This window comes from Cygnus olor, chromosome 14 (assembly GCF_009769625.2).
Source record: "Cygnus olor isolate bCygOlo1 chromosome 14, bCygOlo1.pri.v2, whole genome shotgun sequence".
Taxonomy (NCBI): domain Eukaryota; kingdom Metazoa; phylum Chordata; class Aves; order Anseriformes; family Anatidae; genus Cygnus; species Cygnus olor.
Window position 1 is genome coordinate 3,053,343 of NC_049182.1, and position 22,501 is coordinate 3,075,843.

Consider the following 22,501-nt stretch of genomic DNA (forward strand, 5'->3'; position numbering starts at 1 on the left):
AGGTTCTCCCTTAGCGGCTGTCAAACTCCATAGCTCCTTGTTACTACGTTTTAACTTTGTCTGTGGCTCCTACATGTGTGCGTGGCGCTGAATTAAGGGAGCTTGCAGCGCTGAAGATTGATTTTCCTTTATTTCCTGTATCAGCAGAAAGCACTGGTCTGAGCTAGTCGTAATAGTGGTGAATATTGAAACTTCGTAAGGGCCTCGTTGGGAGAGAAGTGGTGTCAGAAGGCAGATGCATCTCCTGGATGGTGCCTAATGCGATCTCTGGCAGGGGCCTCCGCTCCGTGAGACAAATGCCGATGCTCCTGCCCTGAAGTGCTGATGTTCGTCTTCCCTGAAGACTTCAGGACTTCCAGATCAGGCATAGGGGCTGACCTCGCTCTTACCCAGTACCGTTTTCTCTCTGCAAGGTTTTTCTTTTTTTCTAGTGCATTTTCTGGGCAAGGGCGGTCCGGCTTCAGTCTCCTGTGAGAGGTGCACATGAGCTGCACATGCTCTGTATTTTACTCATCATTTCGCACCTCACGTTTTTAGTGAGCGAAGCCTCTGTCCCCATCGCAGCCCCGCTCCCGCCTGGCACCCCGGTGGCTGCGCCCGGGTGAATCCAGCCAGCAGAGGTGCTGCCGTGCTGTGCCCTGCACCGGGGCGAGCCCTGCCTTTACCTCTTGGGGTGCTCCAGGGCTGGTGACGGTGTCAGCAGAGCTGTTGCTGCTGCAGCTGCGCTAGCAACCACAGAAGTCGCCCTCCAGAAGACTCCGCTACAGCTTCTGCTCTCTGCAGGGGTTAGACTTTCTCATAACAACCAGCCCCCCGTAAGAAGCAGCACGCTTTGCATCCCGCCCCTACTGACTCGTGGAAATAAGAGAGACCTTGTTAACAATCCTTGTGCAAACAGAGCATTGGCCTGGCTAGTGCCAGCGCTTTCCATCCAGGAGTATTTGTTTTTCCGTGCTCTTAATCTTATAAATTGAATTGAGGCTGATAAAAGTGACTTCCTGAATATTGCATAACATTTTGTGTCTGTCGGGATGGAAGACAAACAAACCCGACCTTGAACTTGGAAAGTTTCCTCGCAGCAGGTAAAAGCTTCCAAAAGTCTGCACCGCCTCCTCGGACTGGGGAGGTGCTGGGGGGGCGCCTGTGTCTCCTCGCTGCCCGATGCCTGTCCCCAGGGATGGCTTTGGGTCCTCCCTCAGTGCTGGAGAATCCCCTGGAAAAGGCTGCGGTAGAACACAGCATCAAGTCCTTGCTCCGGAAAGGAGGCAGAGGAGAAATCCTGTCCATCTCTGGCACTGTTTAGCCTTTAGGGATTAATTAAAGGCTTTTTCAGTTTTTCTTTCAAACCTCACAACATTAATCTCTGCCTCACTGAATAGGGAAAAGAGAGAGGCATTTTCTCTGGTGAATCACCAGGCTGTTTCAATTTTCAGTTTTACATTGCAGTAAGATTTTTTTTTCCAAGGGGAATACCACAGGAAGGCCAAACTGCAACTTCTCAGCATCAGAGCGTTATATCACTAAACTGAGCTGGAAATCTGCGTGGCGGGCAAAACAAATAGTCCCTAAAAGCAGTCCCCTCTTTTCTTTGATGTTCTTTTCCCTTCTTCCCTGCCTGTGGGTGGAGCGGGTGAAGGTGACTGCAGAGAGCCAGTACAGGGTGGGGACCAGGGGACAGTGATGCTCGAGGAGCCGGAGGTTTCCTGCATCCTGTGAGCTGCAGCTCTGGGTCCCAGGACTGGAGCCATGAGACCAATGGAGCTCTGGGGCAGCAAAATCCATCCGTGACTCAGGCTGGTGGTGATGGATGCGATGGGGTGGAAAGAGACCACCTGGCTCTGGGGACTCTCTGGCTGTGTTGTCTTCCCCTCCCACCTCCTTCCTTTCAGGTCTTTCCAAGAGAAAGACCCCAAGACGCGTGAGATTCACGCAGATTTCCAAGCACCCAGTGCTGAAGAAGCACTTGTGGGCTGTGTCCTGAAGAAGCACCGTGGCTCCTGGCTCGCTGGCCCCCAGCTCTGACCACACACCGTGCCCTGCCTGGTGGCCCCCCAGTCCTCCGGCTGCAGCGTGTCTCCTGACCCCGTTACCTACTCCAATGTGGATTTCAGCTGCTTAGACTTGATTATTTTAAACCTCTTCTATCTGATTACCAGCAGCCCAGCCGGGGCAGGGATGCAGCTTCCTGGGGGATCCCCAGCAGCCCCGCAGGAGGACAATTCGCTGCGGTTCTGCTACTGGAGAGGGCTGGCCAGCAAGGAGAGGGGGAGCGCCTTGGGGGATGCCCCCTGCTCTCCTCATGCTGCACCCTGGCAAAAAAAGAGGATTTCCACTTTGCTGCGCGTGTGGGCACGGGGATGCTTCTGGAAGCGGAGCAGGCCGGCGATGGCCAAGCAGCAGCGCAGCGCTGTGCCTAGCAAAGCAAGGCAGCCCCGTGCAGCCTTCCCAGCGCTGCCTCGCTCTTGCTTTTAGGTTTTCTATTGTCATCCTAAAGCTGTCCTCCTCCTCCTCCCCCATCAGCAGGCTGGAGAAGCCTCCAGCTGGCCTGGGAGGCTTATCAGCTCTGTCTGGCTGGGTGTTAACGCGCTATTTGCATAAGTACCTGGTCCCAGTCAGATGCTCTCTCCTTTGTGGTGCCTCCATTTGATTATTTCTGCCGGGGCAGCGAGGCTGGAGGCGCTGGGCTCGGGCAGATGCCACCACCCCGAGGCACCGTGCCACCTCCAGGCCCACAGCCTCCCTCTGCTCGCCCTCTTCTGCACACCCCGTGGGACCTGCGTGGAAATTAAACGCGGAACTCGCTGGGTCTTGTTTGCTCCTGGCTGTCAGGATTAAAATTAAATTGCCCCCCCCCCTTTCACACCTCAGCAGCTGTCCCTGTCTGGTGGTCGCGGAGAGCAAGGCTCCTCCTGGGAACACCGTCCCGGCCTTCACTGCAGGGCAGGCCGCTGCAGCCGGCTGGTGGCCGTGGGATGGGCAACACCAGCTCCGTCTTCCCCCTGCCCTTCGGTGGTCCTAAGCCGAGACCCTTAAAGCCCTTCCTGACCCCAGGCCCAAAGGCAGGCTGCCAGGCTGACTTCAGGGTGAAGCAGCCGTCGCTCCGGCCCTGCTCCAGGCGCTGCTCGTCACCGTGGAGTCACCTCCTCGGGCAGGAGCGAAGCGGCCTTGTTGCTGCTCGTTAGCTCCGAAAGGTTTTTCCATCCGTAATAAGAAAGTCATTAACGTTAAACTTCCCCTGCCAGGTACAATTGATTTGAAGATTATAAGCACTGTAGAAGGGCTACGCGTTGCATATACCGTGTGCTAAAGTCCTGGCACGCAGGAATTGTTGCTTCAGTGGCTGTCTGTCATCCGTGGAGCTCACCAGGAAGGGGCTCAGAGGGATGTGGCACTGCTCAGCAGCATGGCAGCACTAGCTGGTGGCCTATCTTCAAAGAGCAAAGGTAAATTCAAACAAATGGCTGGCATGTCCTCGGCAAAGGGGCTGTAATCCTATGTAAAAGGACAGCGGACTTGATGATTCTTCGCCCTCTCGTTGCTGTGATATTTTATGAATGTGGTGTGCGACTTTGAGGTCCTCCCTGCTTGCAGGCGCTCAGGGTGAGTTCCTCTCCGCAAGGAGCTAGCAGTGCCGAGGTATTTTCTTCTGAACGTGGCCCAGAAAGGTGTCCTGCTGTGTGTAATTGTGCCCCTCAATGGCTGACCAGCCATCGACCTGGCTGTCCCTCCATTCATCCAGCCAGCCGTTTCTTACATGTAAAATTTATTTTAGTCGTTGCACCTACAGCATAACGTATTCCCGATGTGGTTGACATTCATCATATAAAGTGCTTTTGGCAAAATATCAGTTGAGTAGTGCCTGGAGTGCAGTGCCGCTCTGACAGCCAGAGTGGACAGAGAGGAGTTTGAGGAGAAGAATGAGTAATTCAGCTCAGCTTGGCACATCCAGGCTAGGTTCCCAATGTGTTGCCCAGGATGCGATGTGACAGGGGCAGCCTGAAGCGTGCTTTTCAATGGAGAGAGGTGAGCAGAGAGTGGAAAGGCAGATAAACTGCAATTTGGTATGAATATGGTTGCTGCAGAGGAGCGGTGGGTTAGATTGTCCAGAGGAAAATGCAGTGAGGAGCAGAGGGAAAAAATAGAGAAGGGAAAGAAACACGCAGACAATACGCCATGAGAGCTGTGCAGAAAGTAGCTAAAAGCGGAGCAGAACCACAGAAGGGTAAATTCATGAAGCCAGGAGCAGGAAGGAGGAATCTCGTTCCCTCCCTTGGAAGAACAGTGCACAGGCTTCCAGTTAAGGCAGATGCAGTGGCCACTCTTAGAGGCATTTCGGGGTGGTAAGGGTGGTAAACCCACCCTGACTTCTGCTTTAACAAGAGAAGTGTCTGACTTTTGGCCAAAATTCAAATACCCTCATCTGCCCACGCTGGCACTGATGGCTGCACATCCATGGGCTGCAGGGTGGGCATTCTGGCTTCGTAGGCACAGCCAAATAAATGTTGTGGCTGCAGCTTCCTTTAATTTCCAGGCAGACTTTGCTCCTAACTGTGCAGGCTAAAAATGATTTGAAAATTGCAAATCCCATGAAATGTGGATTATCTGGATATGTCAAACCCAGAATAATTGAAATTAAGTTATCAGGATGACTTCAGAGTGGTTTGGTGCCATCCGTGCTCCTCATCCACTCCTCCCCTGGGATGCTCTGAGCATCGCGCTTCCAGCGGCCGAGGTCCAGCAGCAGCTGCAGGCAGTTTGCACGATGGGTCCCGCTGCATTTGAGCAGCATTTTCCAGTCCCACCAATGCCAGCAAATGGACCTGGGGTGCAAAAAGCAATGAGCTAGGGCCCAGCTGCCACGTGGCGTGCAGCTTGCTCAGTACAGCGCTTCGTCGATCTGCGTGAACGGCAGCACGAGCCTAATTTTAGTCCCAGCCTAACAGGAGGCAAACAGACTAGATCAATGTCCTCAAATTTCAGAGGAGCCCAAGGTGGAGCTCTTGGATCCCAAACCTTATTTACCATCCCTCTCCAACAGCCCTTTGTACCTTATGCTAATAAATAGTGCTGCGCATGCACAACTTGATCCAAAACCCTGAAGAAATCAATAGGGACTGCCAGGTGCTCCATCCATTGAAAATCAGATCCTGCATTTATGCGACTAAATGTGGCTTCGAGAGCCAACATGCAGGCACGGGTTCTGAAAGCTGGTGTCCTAGCATATTGCATCAGGACCTAGCTGTAGCCAGACCCGAGGAATTTTCTTGCAATAAATATTGCATGAAGTGGTAAATTCCAAGAAATCTCTCATGTTCCATCCTTATGTTTCTGATCCTCAAGTACATCAGTAGCTGATTGCCCTTCTGGCCAGCCTGAGGTCCTGCTGAGGGCTGCCACACGTACCATGCATCCCCTCTGTGGTCGCTGCCACCAGGCTGTAGGGAGCAGTGCTCGGGCAGCGGAGCACCCGCCTCAGCCCCTGCATGGTTAAAACCAACCCCGTAAGCAAGCCCTCATCATTTTATTTATGAACTTTGGATGAGATAATGGTTTTCCACTTTGAAAGGAAAGCTCTCTACTTCAACATTTATTTTTCTATAAATGCCTTGGCATTTATATTGCAACAGGAGACTATTCAGTGACATTATCTGATAAATATCGTGTTATGCAGCTGCAATTTACAATGCATATATTTTTAACAGCGCTTCTAAGCTAAATTAAATGCTTCTAAAATATGGTACTTACGGAAAACAAATGTCTGTTCTAGCAATTTTGTTTTTCAGGGTACACTATTTTTTTAAAAATCAGATACCATCTTTATCCTGTCAGGCAGTAAATTATGCACTTGCACTTTCATAAACTCTCCCCTTGGGAACTTAGTCAATGAAATGGAAATGTCTTTTTCACACCCTCAAACTCCAGAGAAATATAGTGAAACAGCCAACTTGGTTATAAACTGAATGTCTAGAGGGAATCCACATAAAACGCAGATTAATGCAGTCTTGATGCATGTATTGTTTAGCATATGTACCATTCACTCAAATGGCGCATTGAATTGTGACTCATATCTTTAATCTTTTTTTTTTTTTTTTTTTTTTTTTTTTAATTGGGACAGTAATTGCGCGCTCTGTAACGCGGTGGGACCCGCAGGTAGGAAGGAGCCCGCTAACAGTGGGTTGTTCACCGGCCCCGGCCGCGGGGTGGGGAGGGGCAGCAGGAGGGGTTGTGGTGGCATGTCCTGCCTTTGGGGTACCCCATCATGGGGGCACGCGTCTGTTCTCGTCACCCATCACCCAGCCGGGGTGAACGATGGCGTTGTCGTCATGTCTGCATGCTGAGACCCCCGGCGGCCCAAGGAGCCGCGCTTGTCTGGCACCCTGCTTAGCCTGGCAAGTCTGAAGCGTCCCTAAAAAGGGAGCAAAGGAGTGGCAGTGGGGCCATATATACAGGCTGAGAGCTGGGCATGTTCAGCCTGGGGACGAGAAGGCTTACAGAACCTACAGGAAACAGAGAAACCAACCAAAAAAGAATCTGGAAATTTGGCAGAAGAAATTCAGTGCACAAGAACATGAGCATCTTTACACAAAACCACTTAAGGAGGCAATCCTTAAAGGTAATCCCTTCAGACAGAGAGAGACTGCCATTTCCCTGGAAGATATTAAAGCAGCTGTTGCTGGAACAGAAAATTTTTGAGCTATCCATCAAGGGATGGACGTTTGTAATGTTGTATCTATTTTTTTTTGTTTACAGTTTATTTTGATACCAAATTTCCAGCTACTGGAGGTAATTGAGACTGCAAACAAAATCTCTCTATCCACTGATCTGCCAAATCAAATTTTCTTCTCCTGTAAGTATAGTATTTCTCCTTAGCTTCAGAGAGGGAAAGAATTATGCAGAATGACTGACAAAGAAAAAGGATTAGTTTATATAATGACCATAGCAGCCATCTCACCCTTGATCTTTCTGTAGTAGTTCATTCTCGAAGATGGGAGTGATTATTATTATAATTTAGAGCAGAGCTTCTTCTTTTTCCTTCTACTGCATCTGCTTAATATTCTCCAAGTTAACACGCATTTTAATAACAAGTAAGTACCCCCATTACAGCTGGGATGTTGGACAACCCTGTCTGGGATACGGATGCACCAGGCTTTCCATCATATTTGTGCTCCCCTCCCGGTATGGCTCTGTGCTGAAATGGTCCTCGGCAGAAATGAAAGTAGCCGGGAGGTTATCCCGTGTTCTTCTGGCTACCAGAGGCCTCGGAAGAGAGTATGTGGGCAGTAAATTAGCAGCCACGTGTCTCCTGCACCCTTTTCAGGTTGTGAGGGTCTCCACCAGCTCTTGTAACCCGAGCATCTCCCTGCGCCGTGTCAGTCCTCCAGTGACCAGCCGCAGGGACACGAGGACATCACAGCAGGAACAAGCACCGAGCCGACGAGGAGCTGAGCTTTCCCTGCATTTTCTCACTAGGTAGCATTAGTAAATAGTTGGTTTCTAAAGGTCTTTGAAATAGCATTGAAATTTCCTTGTATCAGTCACACTCCCTCCTGTCTCAGCCCTGTGCCGGGTACTAGCAGGTACTGCAGCAGCCAGACGTGGGGACACCGAGGCACCCGGCTCTTCCTCTTCCTCTCCATGAGGTCTGTCACACTGAGATTTTTTGGGGTCTCAAGTCTTGCTGACAAGTTGTACTAAATGCAGGCGTTCTGAGATTAACTATTTTGTATGCTGCTTCTTCTGAAGTTGTTTTCAGTTTTGTAATCACGGCTATATTCACTAAAGCCAACGTATTTACACCCAGTTATGTCAGCAGAGCGCTCCCTCCGAAGCGCGATCGCAGCCCTGGAGCACGGGCAATGGAAGCAAGTGTCATGGCACTTTGGGGGACTCTTATAGTGAGAGGATTTAGTACTAAGTACTAAAGTCCTTCATTTGAACATCAGTTAATTCAACTTAGGCACTTATTGTCAAAAAGTTGCCTATATTCTTCTCCTAGGTATGCAAAAACAAGCACTGGTGAATGAAGATGAAAGGGAAATGTTGCTGGCTCCTTCTCTGGAGATCATATTTCTTACTTGTTGCATAACTGCTTATTTTAGCATCAATCAGCTGAGCCTTTGTTGTGTAGACAATCCTGTCCTTTTAGAGGATTTGTGCAGTATTATTTCTTCCAAAATGCTTTTTTTTTTTGTTTTCATTATTAGATTTATTTCTTCTCTTAGCAAAAGCCAGCTGACAACACAGAGCTCTTCATAATTGTTACATACATGTCATGCTATGTAAACTGAGCATCGAATGTCTAATATACGTGACCTTTCTGTGGAACCATCCATCAGGTGTGTTATCTCTGTGTATATTTTATCTGTGTGGTACATATATGTGTTGGTATACACATTTTGTATAAATGTGCATAGATGGTAGCCAAAAATCTGTTAAGCGTGTGATCAAGTACTCAACATCCAGAAACGTCAGAATTCTCCTTGCCAGTGCAACTTAATCGAAGGCCTTTTGCTGAAGCAGAGCAAGATCTTAATTACAGGCTCAGATGCTGGTTTTCTCCCTTACCACCGGGTCGTGCAGCGCACGAGATGGTCAGCGAGGGGCTCAGCAGCACTGGCGCGCTCCCATTGTTCCCCAGCTGATCCTAGGCCTTAGCTCAGCACATAGCTCACATATCTCACCACTTCTGGATTTCACAGCAACAGAAAACACAGTTCCGACGTTTCGGTGTGCGGCTCTCAAAGCAGAACGAGGTACTCATCTTTGGGGTGGCGGAAGTGCACTGGGGCTGTGCACAACCAGTCTGTGCCAGGGACCTGAGCTGCGTGTCTGGAATCGGACGTGCTGTGACCTCCGGTGGTGGCTTTGTCCAGAAATCCCCAAGAAATGGCCTGGGGGGCTGTAGGTCTGCGGTGCTGTACAGGACCTAAGCAGAGAAGCTGGCAGGTTCCCCTGAAGGCAGAATTATTAATTTTCCCATGTTTTTTTCTATGATGAATTTGGGCAGGCTTATCTACAAGGCCATAGAAGGCTGCCTTATGGCAAATTCTAAGACTATTTTCAGGGTTACATAAAAATAGTAATTAAAAAGTCCAGCAAGCCCAACTACATAGCACCATTTTTCTATGGTACTTTCCACTACGCTGCATCAGTGCTCCAGCACCTTCATTAATCCTCCCCAACACCCATTACGAAGATGGGTCAGGATGACACACGGATAGATTAAGGCCAGTTTTGACTAATTTAGGGTACTCCGTCTGAGAAGCATAATGTCAGCTTTCTCAGAGCATTTACCGTGATGCAGCACTTCGTACCCGCATGCACAGCACCCACCGTGCCCAGCTGTACCGAGCTGGATGTCCATAATTGGAGCCAACACTTTCAGGCTGTGCACCCGCAATATGGGCAGTGCAACCATCAGTGCCCAAAAGTTTGTGTAAGGACCTTGTTAGCTTTACAGAGAAAAGGGGAGAATCCTGGTCTTTGGGACCGTTCTGTCCCAAAGTTTTTGGTTCCGCAGACAAGATGGGGGATCTGGGGGAAACATTTCCTTTTTGACTTACCTACAGAGCAGGTCCTACGCACGCAGGTGTTGCGTGGAAAGCAGCTTGTGATCATATAATTAAGAACTGTAATAGAATTACATGAAAAAAAAAAAAAGCTCTATAAATTAGTACAGAATGCGTCAGTTTGGATGTTTCCAGAGTTCTGGCCACGTAACACGGTGACCTTCAGCACAGCGGGGCCGGTGCCCCTCAAGGTGCCTGGGGCTGGCGGGAGGCTGTGCCATGAGGCCCCCGCTCTCGTGCTACCAGGAGAGGCTTTTTTTAACCAGTGGCTGATGTTTCCCATTCTTCCCTGGGGCTGCTTCCCAGCGAAGAGGCTCCCCAGAGAAGATGACATCTTATTTCCAAAGCAGACATAAAGGGAGTGCTGTTCTTAGCTACGGGAATCCGGGCAATCTCCCTTGCTCCCCCAAATCTCCTCCTTCCTGCGCCGCGCAGGAACTGACGTTGTTTTGCCATGTGTTGTGAGCTGCTCTGCTTGAAAGACCAAGAAGGTGATGAATTTGGGCAGGCTTATCTACAAGACCCTTGAAGGCTGCCTCATGGCAAATTTCAAGACTATTTCCAGGGTTACATAAAAATAACAATTAAAAAGGCCAGCAAGCCCCACTACAACCAAAGCAATGCTCTTCTCTTCTTGTCTTCATCCTTGGTGGAGCCAAAGGACTTTACATTTTCAGAAAATGTCCAGCACATGAGTGGATAGCAAGTTGCAGCCTAATTCATTAAAGTGTGGCAAATGATAATGTCTGGAAGGGGGATGCCCATGGGGGAGCATCCCAGTGCCCTGGTTGTGCTGGTGGCCCTGGCTGGGAGTGGTCAGTAAGTTGGGGAACTCTTAGAGGTGCCCAGCTTATGGGACCCAAGGGATGGTAGCGGGTTGTGATTGAGGGACCGTCTTTAAACTGAATTTTCATCTCCCACAGCAGTGGTTTCAAACAGAGCAAGCCAACTTCTGCAACTTGACCGTCAGGCCTCGTGGACTTTGGGAAGACGCGCATCGTACGGACCACTCCATCCCATTCATACTGCTTTTATTTAAGGAACCGTGTCTGCCTGGGCAGCCGCTGGGTTAATCCGGGGAAAATCCCTCACCGCGGGCAGCCCTGAGCGGGCACCGGCCGTGGGGGCAGCACCCGGGGGGTCACCGCACCGAGGGGGGCACCGCACCGGGGGGGGCACCGCACCGCTCCGCGGCAACTCGGCCAACTTTGGGCCGGCCGTGCCGTGCCGTGCCGTGCCGTGCCGGCTCACGCGGGGGTTTGCAGCGGGGCCCAGCCGCTCCGCACCCCGCCCCGCACCCCGCGGAGCTCGGCCACGCGCGTCCGTGGCGGTGCGCGTGGGGCGTGCGGGTGCACGGCGGGGGGGGGCGCGGCTCCTCTCCGCGCCGGGCCAGAACCGTCTTTTTGACGCAGGAGAAATGGCAAATTTTAAGTACGTCATTAATATGGCGCCAAAAGGCTTTTTTTTTTTTTTTTTTTTTTTTTAAAGTATAAGCCGATTTTTTTTTTTTTTTTTAAGGTTGCAGCAGCGGCCCCGTGTACGCCTGTGCATAGCCGGGAGAGGGGGAGTGGAGCTTGGGGAAGCGGGGGGGGGGGGGGAAATAGGTGGTAAAAGAGTGCGGGGGGGGGGGTTGCGGGGCCGGGCCGAGCCGAGCCGTGCCGGCGGGACGCGTGCGGGGCTCCGGGCAGCGCCATGGGGCCCCCGCGGCCGGCGGGGGGGTGAGGAGCGGCGCGGCCCGGCCCGGGATGGGACCGGCGCTGCCCGCACCTGGAGCCGGAGCCGGGGGGAATTGAGGGGTGGGGGGGGTCGGGGGTGGGCAGGGGAAGGGGGGCTGGGGGGGGGGCGCCGCCGCCACCACCACCACCAGCACCAGCACCAGCACCAGCACCAGCACCGCCACCGGCAGCAGCAGCCCCGCTGCTCCTCTCCGTGCCCGGCTCCCAAAGTCGCTTCCCCGCCCGCCGGAGCGCGGAGCTCCCGAGGAAGTGCGGGGCGAGAAAAAGAAACAGAAAGGGGCGGGCAGGGCCCGGCGGCGGGGCGGCCATCGCGGCGGCGGCGGCGGCGGCGGCGGCGGGGCCGGGGGGGGGGTGGGTGGGTGTGTGTGTGTGTGTGTGTGTGTGCGGGGAGGGGGGGGCCGCCCGCTCCCGAGGAGGGGCCCGGACGGCGCGGCCCCGCCGATGGCAGCGGCGTGAGGCGGCCGCGGGGCTCCCCCGGCCCGGGCTGCGGGAACGGCCCCGGGAACGGCCCCGGCCCCGGCCGCCGCCCCCGCCCCTCCCCGCCCGCAGCCCCGGAGCCCGGCGCGCCCGGCGGAGGAGGCGCCGCCGGCAAAGGTAAGGGGGGACTGCGGGGGAGGGGGGGGGGGGGGGCGCGCTTCTCCCCCCCTTCCCCTTTTTATTTTTTATTTTATTTTATTTTTTTTATTATTATTATTTTTCCTCCCTCCCCCTCTCCCTCCTTCCCCCCCCCCCCCACGGGGGCGCGTTGCGCACGCCGGTCCCTGCCCGGTACGGGGGGGGGTGGTGGTGGGGGAGCGGGGCGGGGGGGGTGCGGGGGGGGCCGCGCACACAACTTTTGCAGCCGCTCGCCCCGCTCCGCTCCCCGAATTAATGACTGCGGCACTGCCTGCCCCGCGCCGTGCCCGCGCACCGCGGCTCCGGGAGAGCGCTGCGCGGCCCCGACCAGGCACCCCCCCCCCACCCCCCCCCCCCCCGCATCCCGGGTCCCCCCCTCCCCCCCGCCCCCTTCATCCCCGGGGGGCGCCGGGGGCGGGCGGCAGCGGCGGGGGCCGTGCCCGGCGGGGCCGGGGCCCGGGGGCGTGGCGGGGCCGGCTCCATCCCGCCCGGGGCCCGGGGCCGCCCCGCTGCAGCCCCGGAGCCTTCCCCACCTGCCTCCGGCCCGCCGAGCCGTGCTGTGCCGTGCCGAGCCGTGCCGTGCTGTGCTTTACCGTGCCGAGCCGTGCCGAGCCGTGCCACCATCCCCGCTCGCTGCGACGTGGAAGTTGGGCAGCGATGCCAAGGCGGGGGAGCCGCCGGGATGCCCGGCTCGGGGGCAGCGGGTGTGTGTGTACGGGGGGCAGCCGGCATCCCCGAGCATCCCGAGGGCAGGAGGCATTTCAACATCCCCCCGCTTCGCCCAGCGCTGTTTCCCTCCTCTGGTTCTGTGCCCGGCCCCTCCTGCCGCTGGGACGGTCGGAAGAGGGGATTCTGCCCCGGAAAAATCCGTGATCTCAGCCTTCCTCCCAGGGGTGAAGCCGGGCTCTTAGGAATGGGGTTTGACCTTTAAGCGTTTATTGGCTACCGAGGTTAAAATAAGCTTGAGATAGGAGTAAAAATAGCTCGCCGAAAGGTTAAATCAAAGGTTAAATTTGTTTTTCCTAGGAAAATTGAGGCTGATCGCTAAAAATGAAGGCTTGCAGCAAAGAACTGGAAGGGGACGTGCTAGATTTCTAGGCAGGGAGATGAAATTCAGTTGGAGTATCGGTGGCTGCTGGTAGTGGTTGACACCAAGTTCCGAAAGTCGGTGGACAGGTGATCCTCGAACTGAGGCGTTTACTGAGGATAGGTCTTTGGCTTCCTCCGGGTGTCTCCTGCGAAGCTGCGAGTGGCCGTGGCTCCTGTTGATGCTGCTCAGGGCTGTGGGTGCCCCGAGACCTGCAGGAGGGGGCTCCGGCTGCACGCCGTGCCCCATGAGGTCCTGCACGAAGGCAGGGGTGGCCCTGGGTGCCCGCGGTAACCTTCCCGGTTACCTGCGGTACGTCCGGGCTTGCTGCAGAAAGGATGGGTAACTGGAGGGTAACAAGTCAGAAGAGGAAAGTTATAAACGTGAGCAATAAAGAAAAGAAGAAAAAAAAAAAAATCCCCTGCTAGATTTGGAAAAAGGCAAAGCACAGGAAGTAAACGAGGGCTTGTTTTGTTTTAAATTTAAATGAGGTTAAATTGTGCCCCCAGGAGCCAAGACAGCCAACGGAGCTGGCAGCTGGGGAGGAGCGGCCCCGCTCCACCTGGGCTGCAGCGGGCAGCGGGCAGAGGGGCATTGGTTACGGGGGCAGCTGTGGGGGGCGACCCCCTGGGGCACCCCAGTTGCCTCCCACTCCGCCAGGCTGCCCCGACGCGAACGCTGCCGTGAGCGCCCGTCTGCTGCCCGCCGGGGTCGTGGCTTTCCGCATCTGCGCTCCCCGGGCGGTTACCCAGGGAGGTTAAGAAAAGAGCAGCGCCGCTTTCCCCCGAGACACGGGGGCTCTGCGCCAAAATGTGCTGGCGGGCTGCTGGCACAGCCGGTGCGCATCCTTCAGCTGAAAAGTTGCTGCTGCTGCCGCTCTCGTGAGAGCGGGGCTGCTCCTCCGGCGGGGGGCTGCCGCTGCTCGCCCCGAGCCCCCCGCAGCCGCCCTCGGCGCCAGGACCTGCTGCTGGGACCAGGCTGCGAGGACAGCCCTGCTGCGGCGTGCCGCTGGGACCTTCCTGCTCTCCTCCCTTCTTGCACTTTCTAATAACTCGCTGCCTTTCCTAGACAGAGCCAGTAAACGGTTAATGCGGAGGGGAAGCGTCACCGAGCGGCCCCAGCGCCCCATGTCACCCACCCGGCGCCCGCGCCCTGCGCTGGGACGCACTGGGACGCACTGGGACGCACTGGGACGCGGCGGTCCGGGGCTGGACGGAGGGCGCGCGTGCCGCTGGGGGCACTATTTTCTGTTTGTGTTCCTATTTCTGTGCTGGAAGAACAAACAGGGAAGTGGTTTTCTGCAGTCTCATTGCAGCTCGCAAACAGCGCGCAGAATTCAGCCGGCGTTGCTCAACTGTCACCGAGCGAGAGGTCGCGGGGCAGGGGGGACGGAGCGCGGCGCGTCCCTCAGCACGCGGATGGGCTGGTGACCAAATGCTCCTTTTCCTGCAGCTTGCGCAGATTTCTGCGTCGTGGTCCCCGTGGGAGCAGCGGTTACGGGCGTGTGTGGATTTCCCTTGCTCGTTTCCCCGGTTCGGAGCCGGTCCCCCCGCTGACCCAGAGGGCCGCCGCGCGCGGTGCCACCAGCAGCTCCAAGCCCACGTGGGCTGGCCGTACCGGAGGGTTGGCAGGGAGCTGGGAAACACCAGCGGATTCCCCTGAGCATGAGGATGGTGGAAAGGGGTTGTAGAAGCCCGCCCAAGCCATTTGAGATACACACTGGTACTGGTACCAGCACAGGGCTGCCCCGTGCAGTGATGGCCGGGATCGGGGTTTTTGGGCAGGTGCTTCTCCAGGTCTGCCTTCGCTTCTCCCTGTGAGAATATGCTGGGCAAAACTGCATCTCCGAAAGCTCGACGCATCCCTGCCTGTGCCTGGAGCAAAGGGGAAGGGGATGCGAGAAGTTTGGGCATCCTCTGGGGAAGCTGGAGGCCGCAGCTCAAGGTGAAGCTGGCCCTGCCCGACCCCTCGGGCTGTGCTGCCCGATCCTGCCGCCCATCCTGAGGCTAATCTGTGCAAGGCCCCGGTGATTGAGGCTGATGGAGGGCCATCGTGTTCCTGGGTTTAGCATTTATCTGCCTTTTTCAGCTGAACAAAGGCGGTGCTGAACATGTGTTAGTTTGCAATCAATTCCATTTTCGGGTTTCCAGGCATTAGGCGGGCTACGCAGTCGGAGTTGCAGACACTTCAGGGGGATGTTCATTTGTTTATAAAAGAAACCCACATCTGTTTCTGTTTGAATTTTTTAAGCGAGCATACATAGAAACCTTTCTCTTGGTTTCTGGCTCTGTAAAAGCTGGATTTTGGGCCAAGTTTGACCTAACTGCGACCTTTTCGAAGTATTACAAATTTTTTTGGAATTTGTTTATGGCTTTAATAATGATGCCATGTGGGGAATGGGTCAGTTAAAGGTGAAATGATAGCCTCTAACGTAAACGGAGGATGCGTTTTGGCCCAGAGAGTACGTTTGGTGGAGACTTCGAATGGCCAAGGGGATGTGAGGGCAGGGCGGGCACCCAGCCGCCCCCCACTGCATAGCCCCGAGCTCCAGCTGGGGAAATTGCCCAATTCTCCTTCTTCTACAGTAAATTCCTCCGTTAAGTACCCTGCAGTTTACTACTGTTTGGCGGTCTCAAGAAGATGAGTCCTTCAGGAAACAGCATCTCCTTAGCGCTGCCTGGGAGTTAACCATTTTCTGGCGAGGTCTGATGGAGCCCCGTGGTTTGGGGCACAAATTCGCTTTCCTGCAGGCGCCGTGTCCCTGCTGTGCCGCCGTGTCCCTGCTGTGCCACCGTGTGCCAGCCCCCGCCCAGGCTGTGGCTGCGTTTTGGTGCTGCCGTGCTCCGAGATGCCCATACTTTGCTCGAGCCAGGATTTCAGTCGGGGCAATTGAAATCCAGTTTCAAGAGGGTGCTGTCTTGGAGGCTCTCAAGCAGAGGCAAAATAATTTACTGGAGAGGAGCCGCTGTTTGCTTGCAATGTGAACCACTGCTGCACGTGAATACAAACTCTCTACTATTCCTGCAATGTTGTACGAGCGTGCTGGGTATGTGGGAGTAGGACAGGAGCAGGACACAGGGACCAAGTTCAATTAAAGGGGTGATTAGTGAGTGAATCTTCCCAGATACCACGGAGCCCAAAGTGACCCCAGCACCCCGCCACCCTGCTGGGAATTGACCATGCCCCTTTTTCTTCCCGGGGAAGGACAGTGATGCCGATGGCACCGTTACTATAAAGCCAAAGGTGGAAAACCCTGGGAATGGCACTGGGTATCAGCAGCATGCCTTTGCTTTGGCTCAGGTGTTCCTTTTCCCCGCTGGCTTGGGTGTGTGTGATCTCAGTGACCAGCACCTTCAGCCGATGAGCGCACGGCTCCATCACTGCCCCAGCTCAAAGCAGTGGGAAGCAGTCTCAGGTGCTCAGGTAGAATTTCCTCTAAAAGTAAGTGAACTGCAGTTAAATCTGCCTTCAGTATAATTTTCCCCCAAGCAAAAATCTACCGGCTACTTGGAAGGAGGCTGGTTTAATAACATCTGTTTCCCCTGGAATCGCTGGAGGAAAGTATTGGTGTTGCCATAGTCTCAAGGAACATTTTTAATCATGTTTTGACAGGGCAATGCCTTACAACAACACCGATAGTTAAAATGTTTATGATACTTTGTAGTATTATCCCTTCTATTGGTGTGATAAAACATAGCACGTATATTGTCAGATGCAGGCACTGGGAGAGTTTTATGTGCTTAACTACCTGGGAGCTCTAAGGCAGTGGGACTTTTCCACTTGTTCGGGGGAATGGCGTGCTCCAGCTGCCCTGCTGCCAATTCCTGCTGCCGCCGAACCCCGTTTGTTGTCGTTCCTTCTCAATATTTGGGAAGAAGCAGTGTATGTGCTTCAGATTCTTGCAGAACATCTCAGAAAGTACCGGGATGATTTCCGTGAGATTAGCGCTGTGCTCTGCAGGTGGATTTTAGCTTCCAGCCTGTTGCTGAGCGGCTCGGTCCGTGCGTAGTGCTTCCACCCGCAGCGCTCACAGCCCTGCTTGGGAGCTGGGACCGCACTGATCCCCACCTGTTAAACCCTAGTAGAGGTCTTCACAAGTTTTAAACCCCTTTTTTCTTTATTTATTTTTCCCTCTTTTTTCAAGCACCTGCTAGTACAGGTGTTTGCCTTTCGGTTCTGCCCAATTCCCGAGGGGCGAGCTCAGGAGAGCCTGCTGATTTCAGGCACTTCTGGCCTGTTCAAAGCCACAAAGCAAACCGGCGGCCGAGCTTCAAGCAGGTCCCTTCTCCTCCTCCTCCTCCTCGCCGTGGCGGTGCCGGATGCCGTGGCTTTGTCTCAAGGACAGCGAAGTTGTGGCCGGAGCTGGGGCTTGCCCCGCAGTGCTGGAGCAGGCGGAGGAGGTCTGGGCTGTGGGAAGCGTGCTTCGGGCTGCGCTAGCGTGCTGGCTGCGCGGCGGATGCACCAGCCGTCTGAAAAGCTGATACCGCCCGAGTGGGAAGATGACTCAGAGGGTAAAACCCCGGCCTCATTGCGCACAGGGGTCCTCTAGAATTCAGTGATGCTTGGACTTTCCCCTGCAGACATACTAAGAGTGCACAGAGTTTCCATTCCTGCGTCTGTGCGCTTCTCGAACGCGCAGCCCAGACCTGCTGGCGGGATGGCGCCAGGCCCCTTCTGCCGCCTGGAAGCAGGGAGGGCTGGTACAGAAACGCTCACGCCCTTGATGTTTAACAATAAAAACCCTCTGAGGGTTGCTTGCTTCCTTCCCTAAGCCCCCGGGTGCTCTGTCGTGAGGGTAGGTGTCGGGACAGCACGGTGTGCGGGCGTTGGGAGCGACGGTGAGCGGGTACTGGGTGAGGGTCCTGGCCACGAAGTGTAACGTGCCATTTCTTTCTGTTGCAGATGGAAGAAAAACGACGAAAGTACTCGGTCAGCAGTGATAACTCCGACACCACTGACAGTAAGACCTTTAATTCAAGGCTTTGAACAAGATAACTAAGTGATTCACCTCCAGCAGGGAAAGCGTCGGAATAATTACTTGGCGAGGAGTTGAGGAAACTGCATTTGCTGGGAAGTCGCCGCGCAATGAATTGTGCGCGGGGTTGGGTTTGTCAGAAATGCAGCCCTGATGTACGACAAGCTGATACCAATTTAAATGTCTGGCTGTGGGCTCCTCCAAGCCGATGGAAGTGTTTCCCTCGTGCGAGGAGTTTGGGTGAGGGAGAGCTGCAAACGCTGCTGAGCGCAGATCTGCAAACGGAGCAAAAGCCGTCTGTAGACAAGTTGTCCTTGCACATGTGCTGCATCCCGAGCCCAGTCAGCTCCTGGCGGAGCTGTACTGGGGGAAAGGGAAGTTTTTGCTGGGGTCAGGGTGAAAGCAGAGCCTTCTTCTTCCCTTGTGAGCTGAGGAGTGATGTGGGAAAAGGGATAGGGCTCAAGCCAGCAGAGCTTGCAAGCCCACGCTTGCTTTTAAACATATACCTCACTTCATCCTCATTCAGGGAGTGCAGAAGCATGTGCTCAACAATAAACATGTGCAAATGTGCTGAATTTTGGCTATAAATAGAGCGCTTTCCTCTCCCACTTATTTCAGGGTTTCACCCACTGCAGAAATACCGCAGTGCCTCGGCTGTGCAGCACCCTCGAGACATGAGTATAATCCCTTGTCTAGTCGCTGTAGTTCCCTACTCGTTGTTCTTGGTTTCTTGCGAATGTCACAGTAATTTCATCCGGGCCGCGCTAGGAATTTGCTCTCCACACTTTACAGGATCTGCTGCAGGAGTATCCGCGAGCGAAAGGGACTGTGCTAAAGACACCCAACTCCTGGGCCTGCTCCTAACAGGATGATGGGGAGGTTACAGGGGGTTACAGAAAGGCTGATCTCGCTGGGTTTGGCCGTGCTTCCCACAGCTTTAGCCAAAACCACGGTCTGAGTGAGCCCAGCTTGTGCTGCCAGCGCCAGCCAGGGCCATGGGATGGGAGCTGCTGCCGCTGACCCGGTGGCAGGGCCGGGATGGGAAGTGCTTCAGGCTCCTGGTGCACGCCAGCAGCAGCCCTCACCTCCTGTGACATGAAACATCTTTAGCTCGGGGGGCTCCCTTTGGAAGCCACGCTCCAAACTTGCTGTCCCCTAATCCCCAGGTGCTCAGCGGCTTACCAAACGGAGCTGCCTTAGCTTCTGCGCCATGTGGGGTTAAGGCATCTTTCAGCGTGGTGTTAAGCAGCGTGGCCTTACCTCTGCTGGAGTTGGATATTCGTGCTGCAGGTGATGGCTAAGCCGTTGACGAATGGTCTCCTGCAGGATAGTTGTCAACAAAATGACGACCTTATTCTCTGTGCCTCTGCCAGGAAAGGATGGCGGTGACTTGTTATCTAAGTCTGCGTAGCTGTAGCCACGTCATAGCTTGAAAAGAGGGGGCAAAGGGGAGATTAGTGCCTCAATCTGTCAGCGTAAACTCGGGGTCTGCCTCTGCAGTGCTTGGAGCAACTCGCCGAGTAAAGCAGCTTTTCCCGGCGGTTACAGCTTAGGGCTTTCTGCTCTGTACTTTGTCTACCCAGTCCTCTGGCATACTGGCATAAAAAAGCCTGCATTTATGTGGAGCCCACTTCAGTGGCATCTAGCCTGACCCCGCGGCCAGAAACCAGTTGTCCTTCGGGAACAGTTGACGCCATGAGATCAGGTCTTGGTTTTATCATACGTATACAAGAAGGCATGTGTCTGGAGCGGACACAAAATCTTTCAGTAGTTGGTTTATTATTTAGTATTACCAAATACAGATAGCTTTTTCCTTTTTTGCTGGTAGTAGTAGTGATAGTAACACCTCTGAGTTGGAAATACAAATTAATAACACTGTGCTCCCGTCGCATTTCAGCTTCAGCAGCGTTTGCCTTGTGGAGGTGGCAGCGGTGGTGGTAACACTGCTCGAGTCAGGATAATGAGAGTCCATTCGTAATAATCCCAGAGTAAAGTAATCCCAAATCCCAAAGCAAATACTCTCTTACTACTGAAATGCGTACTGTTGTGTGGTTTCCATTAGGTGCAGAGGGGGCTGCTGAACTGCACGCAGGCGTGGAAGCTATTAGTGCTGGCACTGACAGGGAAGTTTCACCCAAGTGGTCACTGTTTTTTTACCATGGAGCCTGAAGTCCTCGAGCAGTTCAGCTGCTTCACTTTGAGCATCCACGTTAGAAAATTTTACTCTTACTTCCTTCATTTCTGATTCCTGTAGATACCTGGCTTCAGGAGGGTTAAGCTCGGGCTCATTCCCTCGGGGACTCCATTCATGCTTGGGACCTTGCCTGATGTCCGCTCTTGACCACAGCTTTCTTAAATCTCAGGGGCCTCTGTTTCATCACCTGTAGCAGCAGAAAAGTGATGTCAGTCTGTTTTGGTGAAGTACCCTGAGATGTGCACAAAAATAATGCCACGTCAAGGTGTTATCACCTCTTAGCATTGACCCAAAGCATTGGCTGAGGCTGAAGTAGTGGCAGTAGCAAAGATGTGGACAAAACTTGCTCTGTTTTTCAGGTAATGTCTCCTTTGCCTCCTTGCAGGTCACACCACATCTGCGTCCAGATGCTCCAAACTTCCGAATACCAAATCCAACTGGTCCCGGCAGAAGGAGAAGAAGCCCTCTGAGGTACGCAGGGTTTTTGGCTGCTCAGAGCATCCTCTTAAGAAGCCACAGACCGTGCTGCGGTGCTCGGGCTGGGCACTGGAGGGAGCAGTCGGAGGTACCTGGAGGATGCTCAGGTGGAGGGTGGGGGGGTCCCTGTGCCCAGCCCGTCGGGACCGTGGTCCCCAGGGGGATTCCTGCTGATGCAGGTGGGGAGAGGGGAGGTTTGGAGGGACTGGGATGTCCTGCAAGGTCGGGACGGCCATGTGCTGAGCTTCCCAGCTTTGGGTGCCCGCCTGGATCCCATTCTAGCTGTGTCCTGCTTTCCCTCGCGTGGCTTTTGGATACACCTCCAATAGAAGTGGAAACTATACCAAGCACGAGCTGCTGTTGTAGCAACTGCACTGTTTAGTGGTGGTCATCATCATTTCCAGAGCAGTGTGAGCAAAGCCAGAGTGACGTTGTTGGTACATTCCCTGTCATCTGGACCCGCGTCCAAACGGAGCTAAGTTTAGATGAAGGTGAAGCGGGCTTGTCTGGTACCTTCTTGCAGCCTCCCTTCATACAGGCTGCAGATCCCTTCTCGAGCCCCCACGCTGTGCATCTCCTGGGACTGTGGCCCGGTGAGCACAAACCTCTATAACATCCTCAGTTTGCATCAAGCTGAGCAGAGATTTTGAGGTTTTCCTGTGGTCACCGCCTGAGTTATAGCTGCACTTAGTTCTTATCGCTGTGGCAGATTTACATTGATGTATCTCGTGTGTTGTTGGCAGTGGACAGAGACTTTAAAAAGTCCAGGTTGCTTGTGCCTTGAGTAAGGAGAAGGGCTGAGGAGCTGTTATTACCAGCTGAGGTAATTGGAAACACTCCAGATAACAAAGAGCCGGAGATACAGATGTCACTGCCTGCTGACAGGCTGTTGGACAGTCGCACATGGGGGCTAGGAATGTAAATTTTTATAGATGTGCCTCTTGAAATGAGTGGTGGGTGTATGCTGTGAGCTGAGCCCCCAGTCACACACAGAAGCATTTAGGGTACGTCGTCTTCCTGCGTCACCATTGCCACCTCCGTGACATAAGGTCCTGTCCCTGTGCCTGATGTTTGTAACGACGCCAGGAGAGCCTGGTATTGCCCTCAGGACCACCATGGTCATGCCTGGTGCTAGGCCTGCGCTGAAGTGCCACGATGCGACTTGGCGTCACCGATGGTGCCATGCGTGCTGCCATGCTGCCCGGTGAGATCCTCCTCCAAAACACGGGTGTCAGGAGCGCCCTTTCTGCACCTTTCTACACTCACACTGCTCTCTTCAGTATGAATTGTGCTTACCAGCCAGCTAGGAGCTCACCCAGCTGCTGCTGAAGTTACTGGATATAAGTCTGAAATGCTTCTGGGCCTGGCGGAGGGCATTCAGACCCAATTTTTGCCGCTCTGCAGTTTTGCCCAGGGTGACGTCAGGTCAGGGCCCGTGCAGGCCCGGCTCACCCCCCTGCTCTGAGGCCTGCGCTGCCCGGCGCACACGTCTCGGTGAACCTCAGCCGCAGAGCCAAGCTCAGCCTGGCACCTGCGGGAGGCCACCCGACAGTGGGACAGAGCAAGCCACGGTGGCATGTCGGAACCAAAACCACAGGGGGCCTCGGGGAGGCAATGTGCGGTTCCTCAGGCTGGACTTTGGCCAGGAGGCTCAAGCTGACAAGCCGTCTTCTACAAAAGCGTGGTGGGAAGCCAAGCAGATGTGAGCCACACATATCTCAGCTCCGGTCCCGTATCCTGTGTCTTCCCTGTGGCCACGGGGCCTGGCGCTGGTTGGGTTCAGCTTCAGATGAGACCCAGAGGCCAGGCCGGAGAGCCGAGGGTCTGGCACAGCATTGCCTGTCCTGC

At 54.4% G+C, this 22,501-nt stretch overlaps 1 protein-coding gene across 1 annotated transcript in view; it reads left to right on the forward strand.

The window, feature by feature from the left end:
• The first annotated feature begins 17,231 nt into the window (after positions 1–17,231).
• The window catches only part of JADE2 (jade family PHD finger 2), a 62,972-nt gene continuing 57,702 nt past the window's right edge, over positions 17,232–22,501 (forward strand). Inside the window, 3 exon segments of the mRNA XM_040574005.1 lie at positions 17,232–17,518; positions 17,910–17,967; positions 20,562–20,647. Of these exon segments, the coding sequence (XP_040429939.1) occupies positions 17,507–17,518; positions 17,910–17,967; positions 20,562–20,647 (156 nt within the window). The 5' untranslated portion in view covers positions 17,232–17,506.